At 49.9% G+C, this 16,768-nt stretch overlaps 1 protein-coding gene across 1 annotated transcript in view; it reads left to right on the top strand.

Moving 5' to 3' along the window:
• Positions 1-16,768, top strand: part of LOC125151294 (myosin-13) — a 53,044-nt gene that overhangs the window by 32,011 nt on the left and 4,265 nt on the right. The window contains exons 21-35 of the mRNA XM_047832025.1: positions 704-946; positions 2,975-3,151; positions 3,762-3,907; positions 3,996-4,086; positions 5,578-5,967; positions 8,719-8,845; positions 8,925-9,043; positions 10,478-10,674; positions 11,057-11,240; positions 11,621-11,786; positions 12,679-12,803; positions 13,574-13,882; positions 13,958-14,161; positions 15,444-15,569; positions 15,853-16,023. Coding sequence (XP_047687981.1) covers positions 704-946; positions 2,975-3,151; positions 3,762-3,907; positions 3,996-4,086; positions 5,578-5,967; positions 8,719-8,845; positions 8,925-9,043; positions 10,478-10,674; positions 11,057-11,240; positions 11,621-11,786; positions 12,679-12,803; positions 13,574-13,882; positions 13,958-14,161; positions 15,444-15,569; positions 15,853-16,023 — 2,775 coding nt within the window. The remainder of the gene's footprint in view (positions 1-703; positions 947-2,974; positions 3,152-3,761; positions 3,908-3,995; positions 4,087-5,577; positions 5,968-8,718; positions 8,846-8,924; positions 9,044-10,477; positions 10,675-11,056; positions 11,241-11,620; positions 11,787-12,678; positions 12,804-13,573; positions 13,883-13,957; positions 14,162-15,443; positions 15,570-15,852; positions 16,024-16,768) is intronic.

Below are 16,768 nucleotides of genomic sequence, written 5' to 3'. Positions count from 1 at the left end.
TTAGCTGGTGGTAACATCAAGTAGATGAGTCGTTTTTCACCCCCTAGTAGATGGAAGCATGAAATGGCCAGTGCCCAAATCTGACAAATTTGCAGAAGCTTTATGAACTTCATGCACTCCTTTGTTTGCAATTATTTTAGGTGTTTTCTAGTAAGTGGATGTCCCTGGTGGTTTTTTTAAAAAGGTGTATACAAGGGCGCCTGAGTGGCTCAGTCGGTTTAAGCATCCGACTTTGGCTCAGGTCATGATCTCACGGCCCGTGAGTTTGAGCCCTGCGTCGGACTCTCTGCTGACAGCTCAGAGCCTGGAGCCTGCTTTACATTCTGTGTCTCTCTCTCTCTCTGCCCCTCCCCTTCTCACGCTCTGTCTCTCTCTCTGTCAAAGATAAATAAAGATTTTTAAAAAGGTGTATACGAATGGTATATAAGTGGTGTGTGTGTATCTGTGCCAATGAGTGTGTGTGCACGTGTGCGTGTGTGCACATGAATGTGTGCATGTGTGTTTGCATTTAGACATGTGAATGTGTGTGTGTGTGTGTGTGTGTGTGTGTGTGTGTGCACGCGAGTGTGTGTGCAGGTGCATGTTTGTGTGTGTGACCTACTCCTTGGCTTAGGTCTAGATAGTGGGCTTTTGGAGGGCAGAGCCCTTCCCTTGTAAGGTTTGCCGAGAGTCTGACCAAAACACAACGACCTGGCTCTTTCAGGAAACAGAAAATCTGATGGACGCCGAGGAGCGGTGTGAGGGACTCATCAAAAGCAAGATTCAACTGGAAGCCAAAGTCAAGGAACTGAGCGAGAGGCTGGAAGAGGAAGAAGAGATGAATTCGGAGCTGGTGGCCAAGAAGAGAAACCTGGAAGATAAATGCTCATCCCTCAAGAGAGACATCGACGATCTGGAGCTGACCCTGACAAAAGTGGAAAAGGAGAAACATGCCACTGAGAACAAGGTGGGCAACCCCAGGGGTCCCCAGAGTGTCTGGAGCTCCCTCTCTGTGAGGAGGAGACATTGCCTGAGGTCAGGGGTAGGAACGGACGGACAGTTAGTGAGGTCCCACCCAGTCCTCTCCTCTGCCTCATTCTGGAGCCTGGAGACTCTGCTCAACCCTCCTCCTGCCTGGCTGGCTGCACCCCAAACTTCCAGCCCCAACCCATCCCGCACAAAGGAAGTGATCCTGGAGAAGAAGGATGGCGTCTTATTCATCATCACTTACATTTGTCCCAGGAAGAGCAAGCCCAAGTGCCTCCAGGGGCCAGGCAGACGATGAGGCAGGCAGGTGGGGACAGGGGCAGAAAGCTGGATCACACCAAGCGCTCGCAGGGACGTGGGGGCACAGGGACTCTTGTGTGTTACTGGCAGAGTATAGACTGATACAGCTTTCAGGAAAGCATCTGGAAATACTTGGTCACATTAAGAATCCACACATCCTTTGAGCCAATGATTCTGCTCTTGAGTGTCTAGACCAGGGAATTCTCCCACCAGCCCCAAAGGGGACACATTCAGTAGCATCGCTTGTGGTGGGGGAGAGCCAGAGGCAGTATCAGGGTCCACACTGGGGAGCAGACATTTGAGGAGTAGAAGATGCCCATCAGGGAGTTCTACAAAGCCAGCAGGAACACCAGGCTTGTACACACAGGGCACCAAGATGGATACGAAAGACCTAATGCTGAAAATAGGAAAATGAAAGGTACAATACGATACCATTCACGTGAACTAAAAATCACATGTACGCACAAGAATACACATTTTACAGAAACAAGTGAAAAATGCAACACCTGATTCACATCGTAATGGTTGCCAATGAGATAGAGCAAGGGATAGGGTTGACCTGGTGTGAGACGACCCAGAGTCAGTGTTGGTTAGACAACCAGGAGTAGGGGAAAGGGACAATCGGGAGGGGTGGAGATTGTGGCAAACAGAAGGGCATTTGCCCTGTCCAAGATGGCAGCCATGACTTGGCTCTAGCCAGCTGCCTCCCGGTGGGAATGGGAATCCATTGTCGCCAAAGCCTCTGATTTTCCGTGAGAAGCCAGGAGTCCAGATCTTATGTGAAACTGCTTTTTCTTTTTCCACCCTGGTAACTTAACTCAAAAGTTGTAAACTGTTACATGGACTAAAGAAAACATGTCTTCGGCCAGATTCAGCCCACAAGTCAGGTGCTTAACAACCTCTGATCTGGAAGGGTGTCGTACGTGGAACAAAGTTTAATTTAAATGCCTTGCAACTTCAGGGATGCCTGGGTGGCTCAGTCGGGTTAAGCATCTGACATCGGCTCAGGTCATGATCTCACGGTTCGTGGGTTCAAGCCCTGCATAGGGCTCTGTGCTGATGTCTCAGAGCCCGGAGCCCGCTTCGGATTCTGTGTCTCCCTCTCTCTCTGCCCCTCCCCCGTTCATGCTCTGTCTCTGTCTCAAAAATAAATAAACATTAAAAAAAATAATAAATAAATAATAAATAGATAAATAAATAAATAAATGCCTTGCAACTTCACATTTGGTTCCCCGCCTTCTGCTTCTTGACAGCACAAGACTCCCATTCTGGATGCTCTTGCATAGCACTGCATCTCTTTCCTTATGCTTCCTACCTTATTCTAACCCCCAAATTCTCATTGATATATTATGATAAATATAGATTGATCGGTTGTCCTTCAGAGGCACCCTATCTGCATCTATCAATATGCTGCCCTGTGAGATCCCTAACCCTCTCTGAAGGAATGTTCCTAACGGGAGGATTTGAGGCTCTCCGTGCAGGCCAGTCAGGAAGATTAAGAATTCATAGACTGCCAGTTTCAGGATGATACACCCAACGACACACTAAGCACCTGCCAGGGAGGTAAAGAGGCAGTGGCAAAAAAAAAAAAAAAAAAAAAAAAAAAAAGAATGAAAAAGAGAAAGTAAAGAAAATGAACAATGTAGGTTCTGCTGGAAGCCCCTGACTTCATTGTTTGCACGATTCGATTGTGTTGATACTCTTCCAGGTAAAGAATCTTTCTGAGGAAATGACAGCACTAGAGGAAAACATTTCCAAATTGACCAAAGAGAAGAAGTCTCTGCAGGAGGCCCATCAGCAAACATTGGATGATCTCCAGGTTGAGGAGGATAAAGTCAACGGTCTAATCAAAATAAATGTCAAGCTGGAACAGCAAACGGATGATGTAAGGAGATTTTACCACTGCCTTCTAAGAGCTATTGCTTGCAGAAGCACGGGCAAGAGGGGGTGGGGGTGGGGGTGGGGGTGGTGTCCAGCTTCTGATTCTGAATCAGAATCCCTGAGTCTGGACCTCAGCCCCCTCCACAGGAGCCTGGAATGTTGAGTGAGACCCTTAAACTCTTCAGCCTCCGTTTCCACCTGTTGAAAGGGATCCACCTCGGAGGGTTTCCGTGGAAAAAGCTCAGGAGGTGGAGAGCGTTCAGTAACCATGACAATGACCATTGTTCCCCATCGTGTTAACATTCTTTGTTCTCGGTGCAAGAACCGTGTCTGAGGTTTTTCAGGTTTCACTCACGGTTGTGGCTTGAACTTGTCTGGATGGCATCAGTTTTTCTGTTCCTCACACGCCCTCGTGCACCCACACACGGGCACACTCACAGATTTGCACTCATCACCCCCCCCCCCCCCCCCCCCGGCCACCACCATGCATGTGAGCGAGGAAGGAGTGACGGTGTTCAATCTAGGTCCTCAGAAGCCGTGGGCGGCCACACTGGCTCAAGGGGCGAGCTCACGTTCTCCCCGGGGTCTCAACCTTTGCACCCACGTCTCCCCAGCTTGAGGGCTCCTTGGAGCAGGAGAAGAAGCTCCGGGCGGACCTGGAGAGAATGAAGAGGAAGCTGGAAGGAGACCTGAAAATGTCCCAGGAATCCATCATGGATCTAGAAAATGATAAGCAGCAACTAGAGGAGAAATTGAAAAAGTAGGTATTTCATGTTTGACCTCTGTGTTTGAGCCTGAAAGCCAGTCGACCCCCTTTAAAAGGCTTGTATTTCGTGTTATATTTGCAGGAAGGAGTTTGACATCAGTCAGCTACAAACCAAAATTGAGGACGAACAAGCACATGGTTTGCAATTACAAAAGAAGATCAAAGAACTACAGGTGGAAACATCAAAACCCTCCCCACCCTGAAAACCCTTTGCAAGGGTCCCTCCTGCCCTTCTCCCTTTGTTTCTTTGTTTCTTTAGCTGCTGGTTTTCCTCCTGTCCTCAGAGCCAGAATGTCCTGTCCTTCCCTTTATGTCTCTGAAATTAACACCTTAATTTTCTCAGCAGCACACAGGCAATCTCCTTGCGAATATTACAGTGTTGCCTAAACGGGATTGGTAAGGGTGCTTTGATCACCACAAGTGAGCTGGGTGCTCTCCACATCTTCTCAGAAGTCACTCCTGGGGCGCCTGGGTGGCTCAGGCAGTTGAGTGTCTGACTCGATTTCAGCTCAGGTCATGATGTCACGGCTTCGTGGGTTTGAGCCCCGCATTGGGCTCTGCACTGACAACATGGAGTCTGTTTAGGATTCTCTCTTTCCCCCTCTCCCTGTCCTTCCCCAACATGTTGTCTCTGCCTCTCCCAAAATAAATAAATGAGCTTTAAAAAAAAAAAAAAAGAAGTCACTCCCACTCTCAGTGGGATGTGTATCCTCCGGGATCTTTTGCTGTGGATTTATGTACATTGATCTAGGCATTGTGAGTTCAAACCCCACGTTGGGCATAGAGATTACATAAAAATAAAATCTTTTTTTAAGAAAAGACCCAAAGAAACTAATAGGATATATTAATGCATACATATGTATATGCACATATACATTAAACTATAAAGGAACAAGAACATTAAAGTATATATATTTACATATATATTTACGCATGTAAATATATTCATTAAATATATGGATATTTTATATCTCTTAGTTTAAATATGATACCACAGAGGCTTTGGTTCTGCAAATTGCTCCTTTTTTTTTTTTTTTAATCTTTATTTATTTTTGAGAAAGAGAGAAAGAGAGAGTGAGAGCAGGGAAGGGACAGAGAGAGAGGCACACACACACAGAATCCGAAGCAGGCTCCAGGCTCTGAGCCATCAGCACAGAGCCCTATGCGGGACTCGAACCCACGAACCGTGAGATCATGACCTGAGCTGAAGTCGGATGCTTAACCAACTGAGCCACCCAGGCGCCCCACAACTTGCCCCTGCAGACCTGTCTGTGATAGACATGGGTCCAGTCTAACCCTTCACGAACTCCTGGAACACGGCCCCATCATGGTGGATTTGACAAGTCCCATATTTTTTTTTAATTTCTTTTAATGTTTTATTTATTTTCAAGACAGAGAGAGACAGAGCATGAGCAGGGGAGGGACAGAGAGAGAGGGAGACACAGAATCCGAAGCGGGCTCCAGGCTTTGAGCTGGCAGCACAGAGCCCGACAAGTCCCATATTGATGGACATTTAGACTGTTTCCAAGTTTGTTCCTCACTAATTTAATGTTCTAGCATATCCTTTTCTTTGTGATGCCTACCCTCAGTCCCTCACCACCCTGCCCCTTCCAAAGAGGGCTACTCCCCCCTCCCCAATATGCCTGATGCAGCGACTCTCTCAGGCCCGCACAGAAGAGCTGGAGGAGGAAATCGAGGCAGAGCGGGCCTCCCGGGCCAAAGCAGAGAAGCAGCGCTCCGACCTCTCCCGCGAACTGGAGGAGATCAGCGAGCGGCTGGAAGAAGCCGGCGGGGCCACTTCCGCCCAGATCGAGATGAACAAGAAGCGGGAGGCCGAGTTCCAGAAGATGCGCAGGGACCTGGAGGAGGCCACCCTGCAGCACGAAGCCACGGCGGCCACCCTGAGGAAGAAGCACGCGGACAGCGTGGCCGAGCTGGGGGAGCAGATAGACAACCTACAGAGGGTCAAGCAGAAGCTGGAGAAGGAGAAGAGCGAGTTGAAGATGGAGATCGACGACCTGGCCAGTAACATGGAGACCGTCTCCAAGGCCAAGGTACCTGACTCCCTGCTCGTAGCAAGTGTGAGGCAGTCACATCCACCTGCCCAGGGGGCAGATGTAATTTGATGCCCGTGAATTCACTTCCCCTTCTAAACCGATTCTCCCCCAATTCTTCCTGCTCCCAACACCCGAAATCCATTCCGGTCATTCAAGATTGACTCAATGATCTCCTTGCGACGCAAGGTCTCATCATCCTTCCCAGAGTCTCAGAAAGCTTTCAGAACCTTCCAACCCATCTGGCATTTTCTACAGCTAAATCAATTGATGGGTTGTACCAAAGGGCCTTGCTGGGCATGGTTTTCTACATGCCACTTCCTCCCTAGCCACCGTGTTAATCCCGGGTGGCATTACCAATGTGAAGTTATGCGTGAGAACAGGGGCAGATCCGAGTTTTGTGCCGCCGCTCGAAAACTCAGGAGGGGAGGGGCTCTTTAAGAAAATGTACTCAGGGCGCCTGGGTGGCGCAGTCGGTTAAGCGTCCGACTTCAGCCAGGTCACGATCTCGCGCTCCGTGAGTTCGAGCCCCGCATCGGGCTCTGGGCTGATGATGGCCCAGAGCCTGGAGCCTGCTTCCGATTCTGTGTCTCCCTCTCTCTCTGCCCCTCCCCCGCTCATGCTCTCTCTCTCTTTCTCAAAAATAAATTAAAAAAAAATTAAAAACGAAAAATAAAATGTACCCAACATTATAAATACAAAGTTAAGCACAAAAGTAAATGCTCATTTAGAGTGAGAAAAACAAATCAGGTCCCCGTCTTCTGAGACCTCTTCGAGCCATTTGCCAGAAATGCCTCCGTAGAAATATATTCTTCTGCTTGCATGCAGCTTCCTTCCCCACCTGGAACCTTTTATAGCCACCTGCATGATCTAGGGCCCCTGGAAGTGAGGGTTGTGAAGCTCAAACCTCACCAGATTCATGGTAAAGCCGCTCCTGTGTGACTTCAAGGCAAACCTTCCTCACGGAGTGACTATGTGCTTCTAGATTCGTGGTGCCTCTTGCTGTCCTTGTTTAGGATCTGGATTCACAGGCGGGGCTTCGTCTTGATTGCTTCCTCACTGCCCGACTGCCACTCCTTTTTCTCTCTTGCTTGCCTCCCCGGTTTTCTGCCCTTCTTGGCTTTGTCCTCCCTCTCAGGAGTTATGTATTCTCTGTCTCCATCTCTGTCCCTCTCCCCCGTAACACACAGGCCAGGTCTCAGGGTTGCCTGGGTTAGGAATGAGGATGGCAGCACCCACACGCAGCACCGCCTTGTCACCTCCCTTTCTCTGTCATGTTTCCCGCTCTCGGTTCTCAATTTTAAAATCCAGTGGAGGGGCGCCTGGGTGGCTCAGTCGGTTAAGCGTCCGACTTCAGCTCAGGTCACGATCTCACGGTCCGTGAGTTCGAGCCCCGCGTCGGGCTCTGGGCTGATGATGGCCCAGAGCCTGGAGCCTGCTTCCGATTCTGTGTCTCCCTCTCTCTCTGCCCCTCCCCCGTTCATGCTCTGTCTCTCTCTGTCTCAAAAATAAATAAACGTTAAAAAAAAAATTTTTTTTTAATCCAGTGGAGGAAGTCTTTTATATTGCTTTATTTTTTTTAAGTTGTTGTATCCTTTGATTTTGTTTCTCCTTGTGAGTCTGCTGTCTCTTTTTCAACTACCCCAGATAAAATTATTTTATGTTCATATGTCATTTTCTCAAAGATATCCTAAGCACTTGAGAACTTCCTTGGAATCTAATATCTCTGCCTCTTCTTTTTTTTTAAATGTTTGTTTGTTTTTGAGAGAGAAAGAGAGAGCACAAGCAGGGGAGGAGCAGAGAGACAGAGGGAGACACAGAATCCAAAGCAGGCTCCTGGCTCTGAGCTATCAGCACAGAGCCAGAATCAGGGCTTGAACTCATGAACCATGAGATCATGACCTGAGTGGAAGCTGGACACTCAACTGACTGAGCCACCCAGGTGCCCCTACCCCTGACTCTTCTGCTGCCATCTTATACTTCACAGTCTAAGGAAAAATATGCACTCAATACATTTATCTTGTGTTACATGAGGCGAGAGGAAGAAGTCGATAATATATGCAAGGTTTTGAAACAAATTTCACAAAAATACAGGCCAACTAGAGGCTACAGGAGTGACTCCCTTCCTGCTATCTCTACCATACAGAACCTTTTGTATAATCGAGTGAAATGTTCGACACTGTCACCTGAATATACTGCTTGCAAACAAATCAGAAGGTAATATTATTCCAATGGCAATCGAATTACTTACATTGCAAGAAGATTCTGGGGTTCCTTTGAATAGCATCTCCTCAAAGGTGTATTTTACAAACCAATCAATACTTAGCTACCAAAACCCTGTTGCTCCAACTTATTGGGGCGAAGCAGTATTCACAGACAGAAAAAAATAAAGCAAATCTGAAGGGATTGTAATTTTTTAAACTGACGTTCAGGGCGCCTCGGTAGCTCAGTCGGTTAGGCATCTGACTGTTGATTTCGGCTCAGGTCATGATCTCGGGGTTCATGAGTTCGAGCCCCATGTCAGGCTCTGTGCTGACAGCCCAGAGCCTGGAACCTGCTTCAGATTCTGTGTCTCCCTCTCTCTCTGCCCCTCCCCTGCTCACGCTCTGTCTCGCTTTCTCTCCCAAAAATAAACATGAGCAAATTTGTTTTATTTTACCTGACAAGAAGCCTAAGCCACCATACTTCCCAGTTCAGTCCTGGACACCGGAAACCCATTTTTCCCATTCGTGTTGACTTCTTTCTTAAAAGAGTAACATGGAGAGAATGTGCCGGACCGTGGAAGACCAGTTTAATGAGATCAAGGCCAAGGATGACCAACAGACACAGCTGATCCATGATCTGAACATGCAGAAGGCAAGACTGCAGACCCAAAATGGTAAGGATGGGCAGGGCCCTGGGGTGCAGCCAGGCCACGGGAGAGGACGGTGTGCAACACTCATGCATCTGTTCGGTAGGGGAGCTGAGCCATCAAGTGGAAGAGAAGGAGTCTCTGATTTCACAGCTAACCAAAGGCAAGCAGGCCCTCACCCAGCAGCTGGAGGAGCTTAAGAGGCAACTGGAAGAAGAAACCAAGGTGAGAATGCCTCTTTCTGGCACAGTCACAACCTGAGAAGCCACAAAAAATGGTTGGAGGCATTGTGACCGCAGGAGGTAGAAAGCTTCTCCTCTGCTGCATAGGAACCAAAGGGAACCTGTTCTCTGAGATTACAGGACTTTGACCTTGGATCTCCTTCCTCAGAGCCAGGGTGCCCCATCCTCTGGGTTCCTCTGCTCCCCACGAGGTGGTCTGATAAACATGCCTCTCCAGCCAGGGCATCCCCGGCCCCATTCACTGCACCAGCTTGACTTCCTCTGCCTCTCTCTGTGTATCCTTTCCCCCTGCTCAGCCATTTATCCTGACCACCCGAAACACCCTCCTCTTTCTTCCACATCACTCATGTATCACGTGCTACAACACCCGCTCTTAAGCTCTCCTCCTCCAAAAACACCGCATGGCTTTAGGGACACATTTGGGACACATACATAAATATGCACATCATCATCATGTTCTTGACTTCGATATCGAGATATTTATGTCCATCATGCCCATTCCCTCCCCCGCACTGATCTATAAATGCCTAGGCAAGAATAATTTTTCCCTCGTGGTAAACAGTAGGTACAGTGCGTAGAACAGTGCACACAGCGGGTGCCTCATAAATGCTGCCGATGTGTGTTCAAGCGTTAGAATGGGAGTCCAGGAGTCCACAAAGCTGCATTCGGTGATTTTTGAGGTTGCCATGCACCGGCCAAGATTTACAAGGCAATCTTTCAGAGTTCTCCCGAGCTCCGCATACCCTTAAAAAAAGAACGACCACTTTTTGTCTGCCATCTTCCTATCATATGCTAAGGGTCTTCAGTGGGCTGGGGTGGGGGTTGTGGCAAGAAGCAGAGTACGAAAAAGCAGCGAGAAGATCCACTATAGGAACGAGGCTGTCCTCAGGCCAGGATACAGTAGCAGCTAAGCTCAGGGAGAGCTTTCCCTAACATTGCATCAAACAAGGAGAACATTATTCCTTTCTCGTTCTGTTTCAATTCTTCTGATTACATAAGGAAAAGATCTCAAGTGGGACACCATCTCTCTAGCAGGTGCTTATTTTCGTTATACAGAGAGGAGGCCTCAGCCACAGAGCCACGGCCGAAAGTACCTAGCTAGAAGGTGATGGATAACCCGGCTTTATCTCCGTGGCGTTTATTCTAACGGTTCCCTCCTGTTTATGGCAAATGCTAACGCTTTGAGATTTAATGCAGTGTAAAAGTTTACTTTTGAAATGCACGTATTTAAATATAATAAGGGAGTCAGCTTTTAAAAAATGTTAAATGAGACGGGATGTATGGAGGTGTGGCAAAGCTTTGTGAAGGCAGCTTGGGAATGGTTCACGTTGGGAAATGCTGGTTTAAAGTGGGAATACCTTAGCTTGGAAGATGGCCAGATAGTCGTCTTTGCAGCCTCACAATCATACTGTCGCAGGCCAAGAACGCGCTGGCCCACGCCCTGCAGTCCTCCCGCCACGACTGTGACCTGCTGCGGGAACAGCACGAGGAGGAGCAGGAGGGCAAGGCTGAGCTGCAGAGGGCGCTGTCCAAGGCCAACAGCGAGGTGGCCCAGTGGAGGACCAAATACGAGACGGACGCCATCCAGCGCACAGAGGAGCTGGAGGAGGCCAAGTACGGGGTCCCAGGCTACGGCGGGAGAGGTGACCCCGAGACACAAGTGAAGAGACAGAGAATTCTTCCTACTTTGAGAGACTCTCTTCCTTCCTCTCCAGGCCCTTGAGTTTTCTTAAGCTTTCAGACGGGGCATCCCTGTCCCTCCCCTGGGACTGTCCACTCCACCTTGTTGCTTTGGTGGCTTCTCGCTGGCCTGCTCTGCCACCCAGCACTTAGCAATTCTTCAGGTGATACCTAGACCCTGTCCACTCATGACCTTCCAGGTCTTGGTCTTACCAAGTTCCAGTCCTGAACAGACTGTTCCTCCTCATCCGGTCTAACAGGTAGTTCTGAAATAGTCCACCTTTGCCAAGTGGGGGGGATACTCTGGTTCTTTTAGGAAAAAGCTGGCTCAAAGGCTCCAGGAAGCAGAGGAAAACACAGAGGCAGTGAGTGCCAAGTGCGCCTCCTTGGAGAAAACCAAGCAGAGGCTTCAGGGGGAAGTGGATGATTTGATGCTGGACTTGGAACGCACCAACACAGCCCGTGCCATCCTGGACAGGAAGCAGAGAGACCTGGATAAGGTCTGTCCCCCGAGAGCCCCGGTTTCTCACGCTGGGATGTGTGAGATGCCCACACATCAGGGAGACCCTCTGAGCAGCAAATCACTGCGTGGGCGGTTGGGATTTGCAACGCCTCTCTGCTTTTGTGACTGTCTCTCCAAAGTGAATTTTTAGAGCAAGCTGATTCAGGTTCCCTTGGAGAACCCAAACACCTATAGGAACCCAGCAGACGGCCTGTGGGAATAGCAGAGTCTGGGGCCCGTGATCTAGACCTGTTTCTTGGGGCTCCAGGACGGGAGGGTGAAACCCTGGCATTGTTGACACAAGCTTCCTGTTTTCATGGGCTCTCCCGGGTCCCCTGGCCCTTTCTGCTGCTCAGGTGTCCCTTGGTCATCTCCCAGGTCCTTGCAGAGTGGAAGCAAAAGCTGGACGAGAGTCAGGCTGAGTTGGAAGCCGCTCAGAAAGGATCCAGGTCACTTAGTACTGAAATCTTCAAGATGCAGAATGCCTACGAGGAGGTGGTGGACCAGCTGGAGACACTGAGGCGGGAGAATAAAAATCTGCAAGGTGATGGGGCGCTTGGGAGGCTCAGTCCGTTAAGTGTTCGACTCTTGGTTTCAGCTCAGGTCGTGATCTCACAGTTCGTGGGTTCGAGCCCCGTGTCGGGCTCTGTGCTGATAGCGTGGAGCCTTCTTCGGATTTTCTCTCTCTCTCTCTCTCTCTCTCTCTCTCTCTCTCTCTCTGTCCCTACCCATCTCATGCTGTCTCTGTCTCTCTCTAAATAAATAATTAATAAGCTTTAAAAAAATCTGCAAGGTGAGCTCTCTCCGCACCCCAGGTTTGCACCCGTACCCCTTCCTCCGTCCTCCCTCTTTCTTCTTCCCGCTGTCCCTCAAAACCCTCCCATCTGTTCAGCTGACCCTGGAGCTCAGCCCTGCTCATGTACAGCCATCACACCAGGGTCTCATTCTGCAGCACAAAGGGCAAAATGAATTGCTAAGCTCACCTCTTCTTGGAGAACAAGTTCCCCCATGGATTCCGTCTCTACGTGGCGTTGTGTCCTCCAGCATATCACTAAATCCCTTAGGACCTCAGACCCCTGATCTGCAAAATCAGACCAGATCCTAGACCCCCTAAAACTCCTTCTGGCTCCGAAAGATGATGATCCTATATTCTATGCATCGTCTCCACAAATTTCCTTTTCTGGCCCTCACCGTGACCCTGTTATACACTTTGTGAAGTGTTAAGGGCCACAGGGTGTTGTTCTTACCACTCCTCTCTGCAGAGTTCAGGTGAGGCAACAAACCTGTGTCCTGCTGACCCCTCACCTGAAGGGTCCCACTGTATCCTGTCCTATATAAACGTGAATGCATCACCCATCCCCCAAATCCCTGGCAAAATGCCTCGCCTGTCAACTGGAACCAGATGAAACGATCTAAATCGAGCCCGTCCTTTGCAGAAGAGATTTCCGACTTAACCGAGCAGATTGCAGAGACTGGCAAGAATCTGCAGGAAGTGGAAAAGACCAAGAAGCAGGTAGAGCAAGAAAAGTCAGACCTCCAGGTGGCCCTGGAGGAGGTGGAGGTAAGTGTCTGGGGCAAGACACGAGGAAGCTCAGGAGGGTGGGACCCTGAAGGAGGGGGGACTGACTAGACCCTGACTTTGGGGCTGTCTCCTGCCAGGAGATGCCAAGGCTTCATGGGAATTAACATCCAGCCATCCCCGGGGAAACAGCTGTGCTGTGTTTCTCCTCCCGGGGCCCCTCCAGCTCAGCTTATCACATCTCCCCTTTTGAAAATAAATAAATGTGTTCATTATGCCCTCAGTGTCTTCCTCTCAGGAAGCAAGAATCCATCATCAAACATCCTGAGAGCTGTCTCAGAATTGCTCGGTTTTGACAGTCACACACAACCATCTTTGGCCACTGGGACTTCTGTAAAGGCAACATATAGGCTCAGTGTCCCGATGCCCTAATCGGTGTGGCCAGCGCAGGGCGGGTGGACAGTCGAGCTGTGTAGGGAAATCTGCATAACGCAGGACGACCGGAAAGCAATTATCCTGTTGTTTTGGAGAATAAGTGGCCCCCGACTTATGGTCACTTAGAATAGACACACCCAATAAAGGTTTTACTAACTCAAAAAGATGCTCCGTCCTCCCCAAGACGTAAAATTGTTAATAACAGGTCCAAAGTTTTAGTTCCAGTTTCATTACTGGGAGGGTCATTTGGGGGCAAATTGCTTGACCTCTGGCTCTCTGTAAAGCGGGTGGAATAACACCCGTTTTCTCGTAACGGAGAGGAAAACAGCCGTTTGAGAAGACAGCTGCCCACCCAGTCGCCCGTCTGCTTTCCTCAGGGTTCCCTGGAACACGAAGAGAGCAAGATCTTGCGCATCCAACTGGAGTTGAGCCAGGTGAAATCCGAGCTTGACCGCAGGGTCACTGAGAAGGACGAAGAAATCGAGCAGCTGAAAAGAAACAGCCAGCGGGCCGCAGAGGCCATGCAAAGCGTGCTGGATGCCGAAATCCGGAGCCGGAACGATGCCCTGAGGCTGAAAAAGAAGATGGAGGGAGACCTCAACGAGATGGAGATCCAGCTGGGCCATTCCAGCCGCCAGGTGGCAGAGACCCAGAAGCACCTGCACACCGTGCAGGGCCAGCTCAAGGTCAGCGCGCAGGCCCTGGCGGACCCGACGGGCTCTCGGCCTGGGCTCCGGCCTCACGCCCGGTTTTCCCTGAAGGCTTCCCAGCTGCACCTGGATGACGCCCTGAGGAGCAACGAGGACCTCAAGGAGCAGCTGGCCATTGTGGAGCGCAGGAATGGCCTCTTGCTGGAGGAGCTGGAGGAGCTGAAGGCGGCCCTGGAGCAGACCGAGCGGACCCGCAGGCTGTCGGAGCAGGAGCTTCTGGACGCCAGCGATCGCGTGCAGCTCCTGAACTCGCAGGTGCGTCCGTCCGGAGGGGCACGGGGGGCAGGCAGGCCACCCATACAGTGGAAGGCAGCACCCTCCCTTCCTCCCAGACCAGCGGTCAAGAGCAAGTCGCCTTAAGCTTTCATTCTTGGAACAAGTACGCTCCAGATGCCAGATTTCTGAGCTGTCTTTAAGCTGAAGATACAAGGTGATGGACGTTGTGGGGAAATCAGAGAAGGCAAGGATGAATTATTACATGACGAGACCGGAGGAGGAGACATCCAAGCCACAACCTTGGAAAATGAGAATTGTCTTTCAAAATAATTATGTTGTTACATTTGTAAAAGTTTCTTTAGTTTCTTTGAGTTTACTTATTTATTTTTGAGAGACCAAGAGAGAGAGAGAGAATCCCAAGCAGGCTCTGCACTGTCAGCACAGAGCCCGATGCAGGGCTCAAACACGCAAACTGTGAGATCATGACCTGAGCCAAAATCACCAGTCGGCCGCTTACCCGACGGAGCCACCCAGGCACTCCAGGCACCCCTACCTTTATGAAAGTTTTTTTTTTTAATTATTTGTTGCAAAACATAGACAATACAAGCACATGAATAGAAGAAAAATACCAGGGTGTCTGGGTGGCTCAGCCAGTTAAGCGTCTGACTTTGGCTCAGGTCATGATCTCATGGTCACGAGTTCAAGCCCCACATTTGGCTCTGTGCTGACAGCTCAGATCCTGGAGCCTGCTTCCGATTCTGTGTCTCCTTCTCTCTCTGCCCCTCACCCACTCTTCATTCTCTCTCTCTCTCTCTCTCTCTCAAAAATAAAACATTAAAAAAATTTTTTTAAAGAATTGTTTCACATTTTAGGGACACCTGGATGGCTTAGTTGGTTAAGCATCCAACTCTTGATCTTGGCTCAGGTCATGATCTCATGGTTCATGAGTTTGAGCCCTTCGTCAGGATTCTCTCTCTCTCTCTCTCTGCCCCTCCACCCCCCTCAAAAAAAAAAAATTTCACATTTTATATACTTATGTCTACCCATCCTTTCTTTGCTCCAACACCTCTTACTGAATAATTCTTCCTCATTTATGGGAAAATCTACTTGTATCATTTAACCAATTATTTTACGTGCAGTTCTTGCGTCTGTTTCAGGACCTTGTGTTCGGTCAAGAATAAAAGAGCATCCAGCAAATCCCCGTGTGGGAAATAAGAAACACGATCGTGATGTGTTTCCTTCCCCACCCAACTTTCTCCCTCTCGGTTGTTTCGAGCGTCCAAATACAACCTATACCTCTGGCATCTGATTCTTTTTATAGAACACGAGCCTGATAAATACCAAGAAAAAACTGGAAGCCGACATAGCTCAGTGCCAGGCGGAGGTGGAGAACTCGATGCAGGAGTCCAGAAACGCGGAGGAGAAGGCCAAGAAGGCCATCACGGATGTGAGCTCCGTTCCTTCTTTTCAGAGCAAGTGCTTGGCTTGGTGGGGAAGGGGCTTCTAAGCCGAGACCAGGCAAGTGGGTTTCGTCTCCGGCTGACCTGCCGTCAGCAGAGGGAATGAGATGAAGCCTCCGCAGAGACAACGTGGGGAGGAGGTGCCTCGTGGTGCAGACTGAATGAGGGAGGCGGGACCAACACGCTCAGTATTGACCTTGACGGCATCCTCCCTGTGCGCCCGGTAGGGATGCCAGGTGGCCCACTGATACTTTCCATGCGCTTAATCAGGCGGCCATGATGGCCGAGGAGCTGAAGAAGGAGCAGGACACCAGCGCCCACCTGGAGCGGATGAAGAAGAACCTGGAGCAGACGGTGAAGGACCTTCAGCACCGTCTGGACGAGGCTGAGCAGCTGGCCCTGAAGGGCGGGAAGAAGCAGATCCAGAAACTGGAGAACCGGGTAGGGCGGGTAGGGCGGTGGCTGGAGAGGACTCTGGCTCTCCAAGTGATATCGGATTTCGCCGCCGGGGCACAGCCGCGGTCCAGACATTCGCTGCTTCCCACAGCCCAACACACAGCCCCACCCACTTTACAAGGCTTATGCCTCAGTAGCTTCGGGGTAATGACACTTGCAAATGTTCACGTCCTGTTTTCATGGGAACTGGGACCCACGGAAATAAGGGGGAATATACTTCACATTCTTAAAATCACATATTTGGTGGGACCCCCATTTGGGACCAGCCTCCACTTTGGTGAGCAGTGGCCCGTCCTACCTAAAGTCTATAGTGTCTCTTTACCTCTGGCTCCTGTTCCTTTCCAGCTCTCCCAGTCCCAACGCAGTCCACAACACTGTGCTCCTTCCTAGACTGGCGCTCCCCCCACTCCCCCCCCCCCCCCCCCCCCCCCCCCCCCCCCCCGCCAATGCCTGCAGGAAAATTCACCGCCTTGCCCAAGGATTCCTGCTCTTTCATTATCTGGGAACTTCTTTGTGTTTGTTTTCCTTTCTTTGCTAATTTCTCCCTTGGTTTCCTGTACCCATTTCTTCTCCCTTTAGACCTGTGATGGTTCTTGTTTCTTTTGTTTTGAAAATGGGCTCCACTACCAGTCGAAGTTCTGGAAAAGGGCTGGGGTTTGGGGAGAGTTTGTAGAAAGTCCCCGTTGTCCCAGAGGAAGGAAATGGAAACGTAGGTGGGGAAGGGCGTGAG

Source organism: Prionailurus viverrinus, chromosome E1 (assembly GCF_022837055.1).
Source record: "Prionailurus viverrinus isolate Anna chromosome E1, UM_Priviv_1.0, whole genome shotgun sequence".
In the NCBI taxonomy this organism is placed as follows: Eukaryota; Metazoa; Chordata; class Mammalia; order Carnivora; family Felidae; genus Prionailurus; species Prionailurus viverrinus.
The sequence above is the reverse complement of the archived record's forward strand: the minus strand, read 5'-3'. Positions and strand labels throughout refer to the sequence as shown.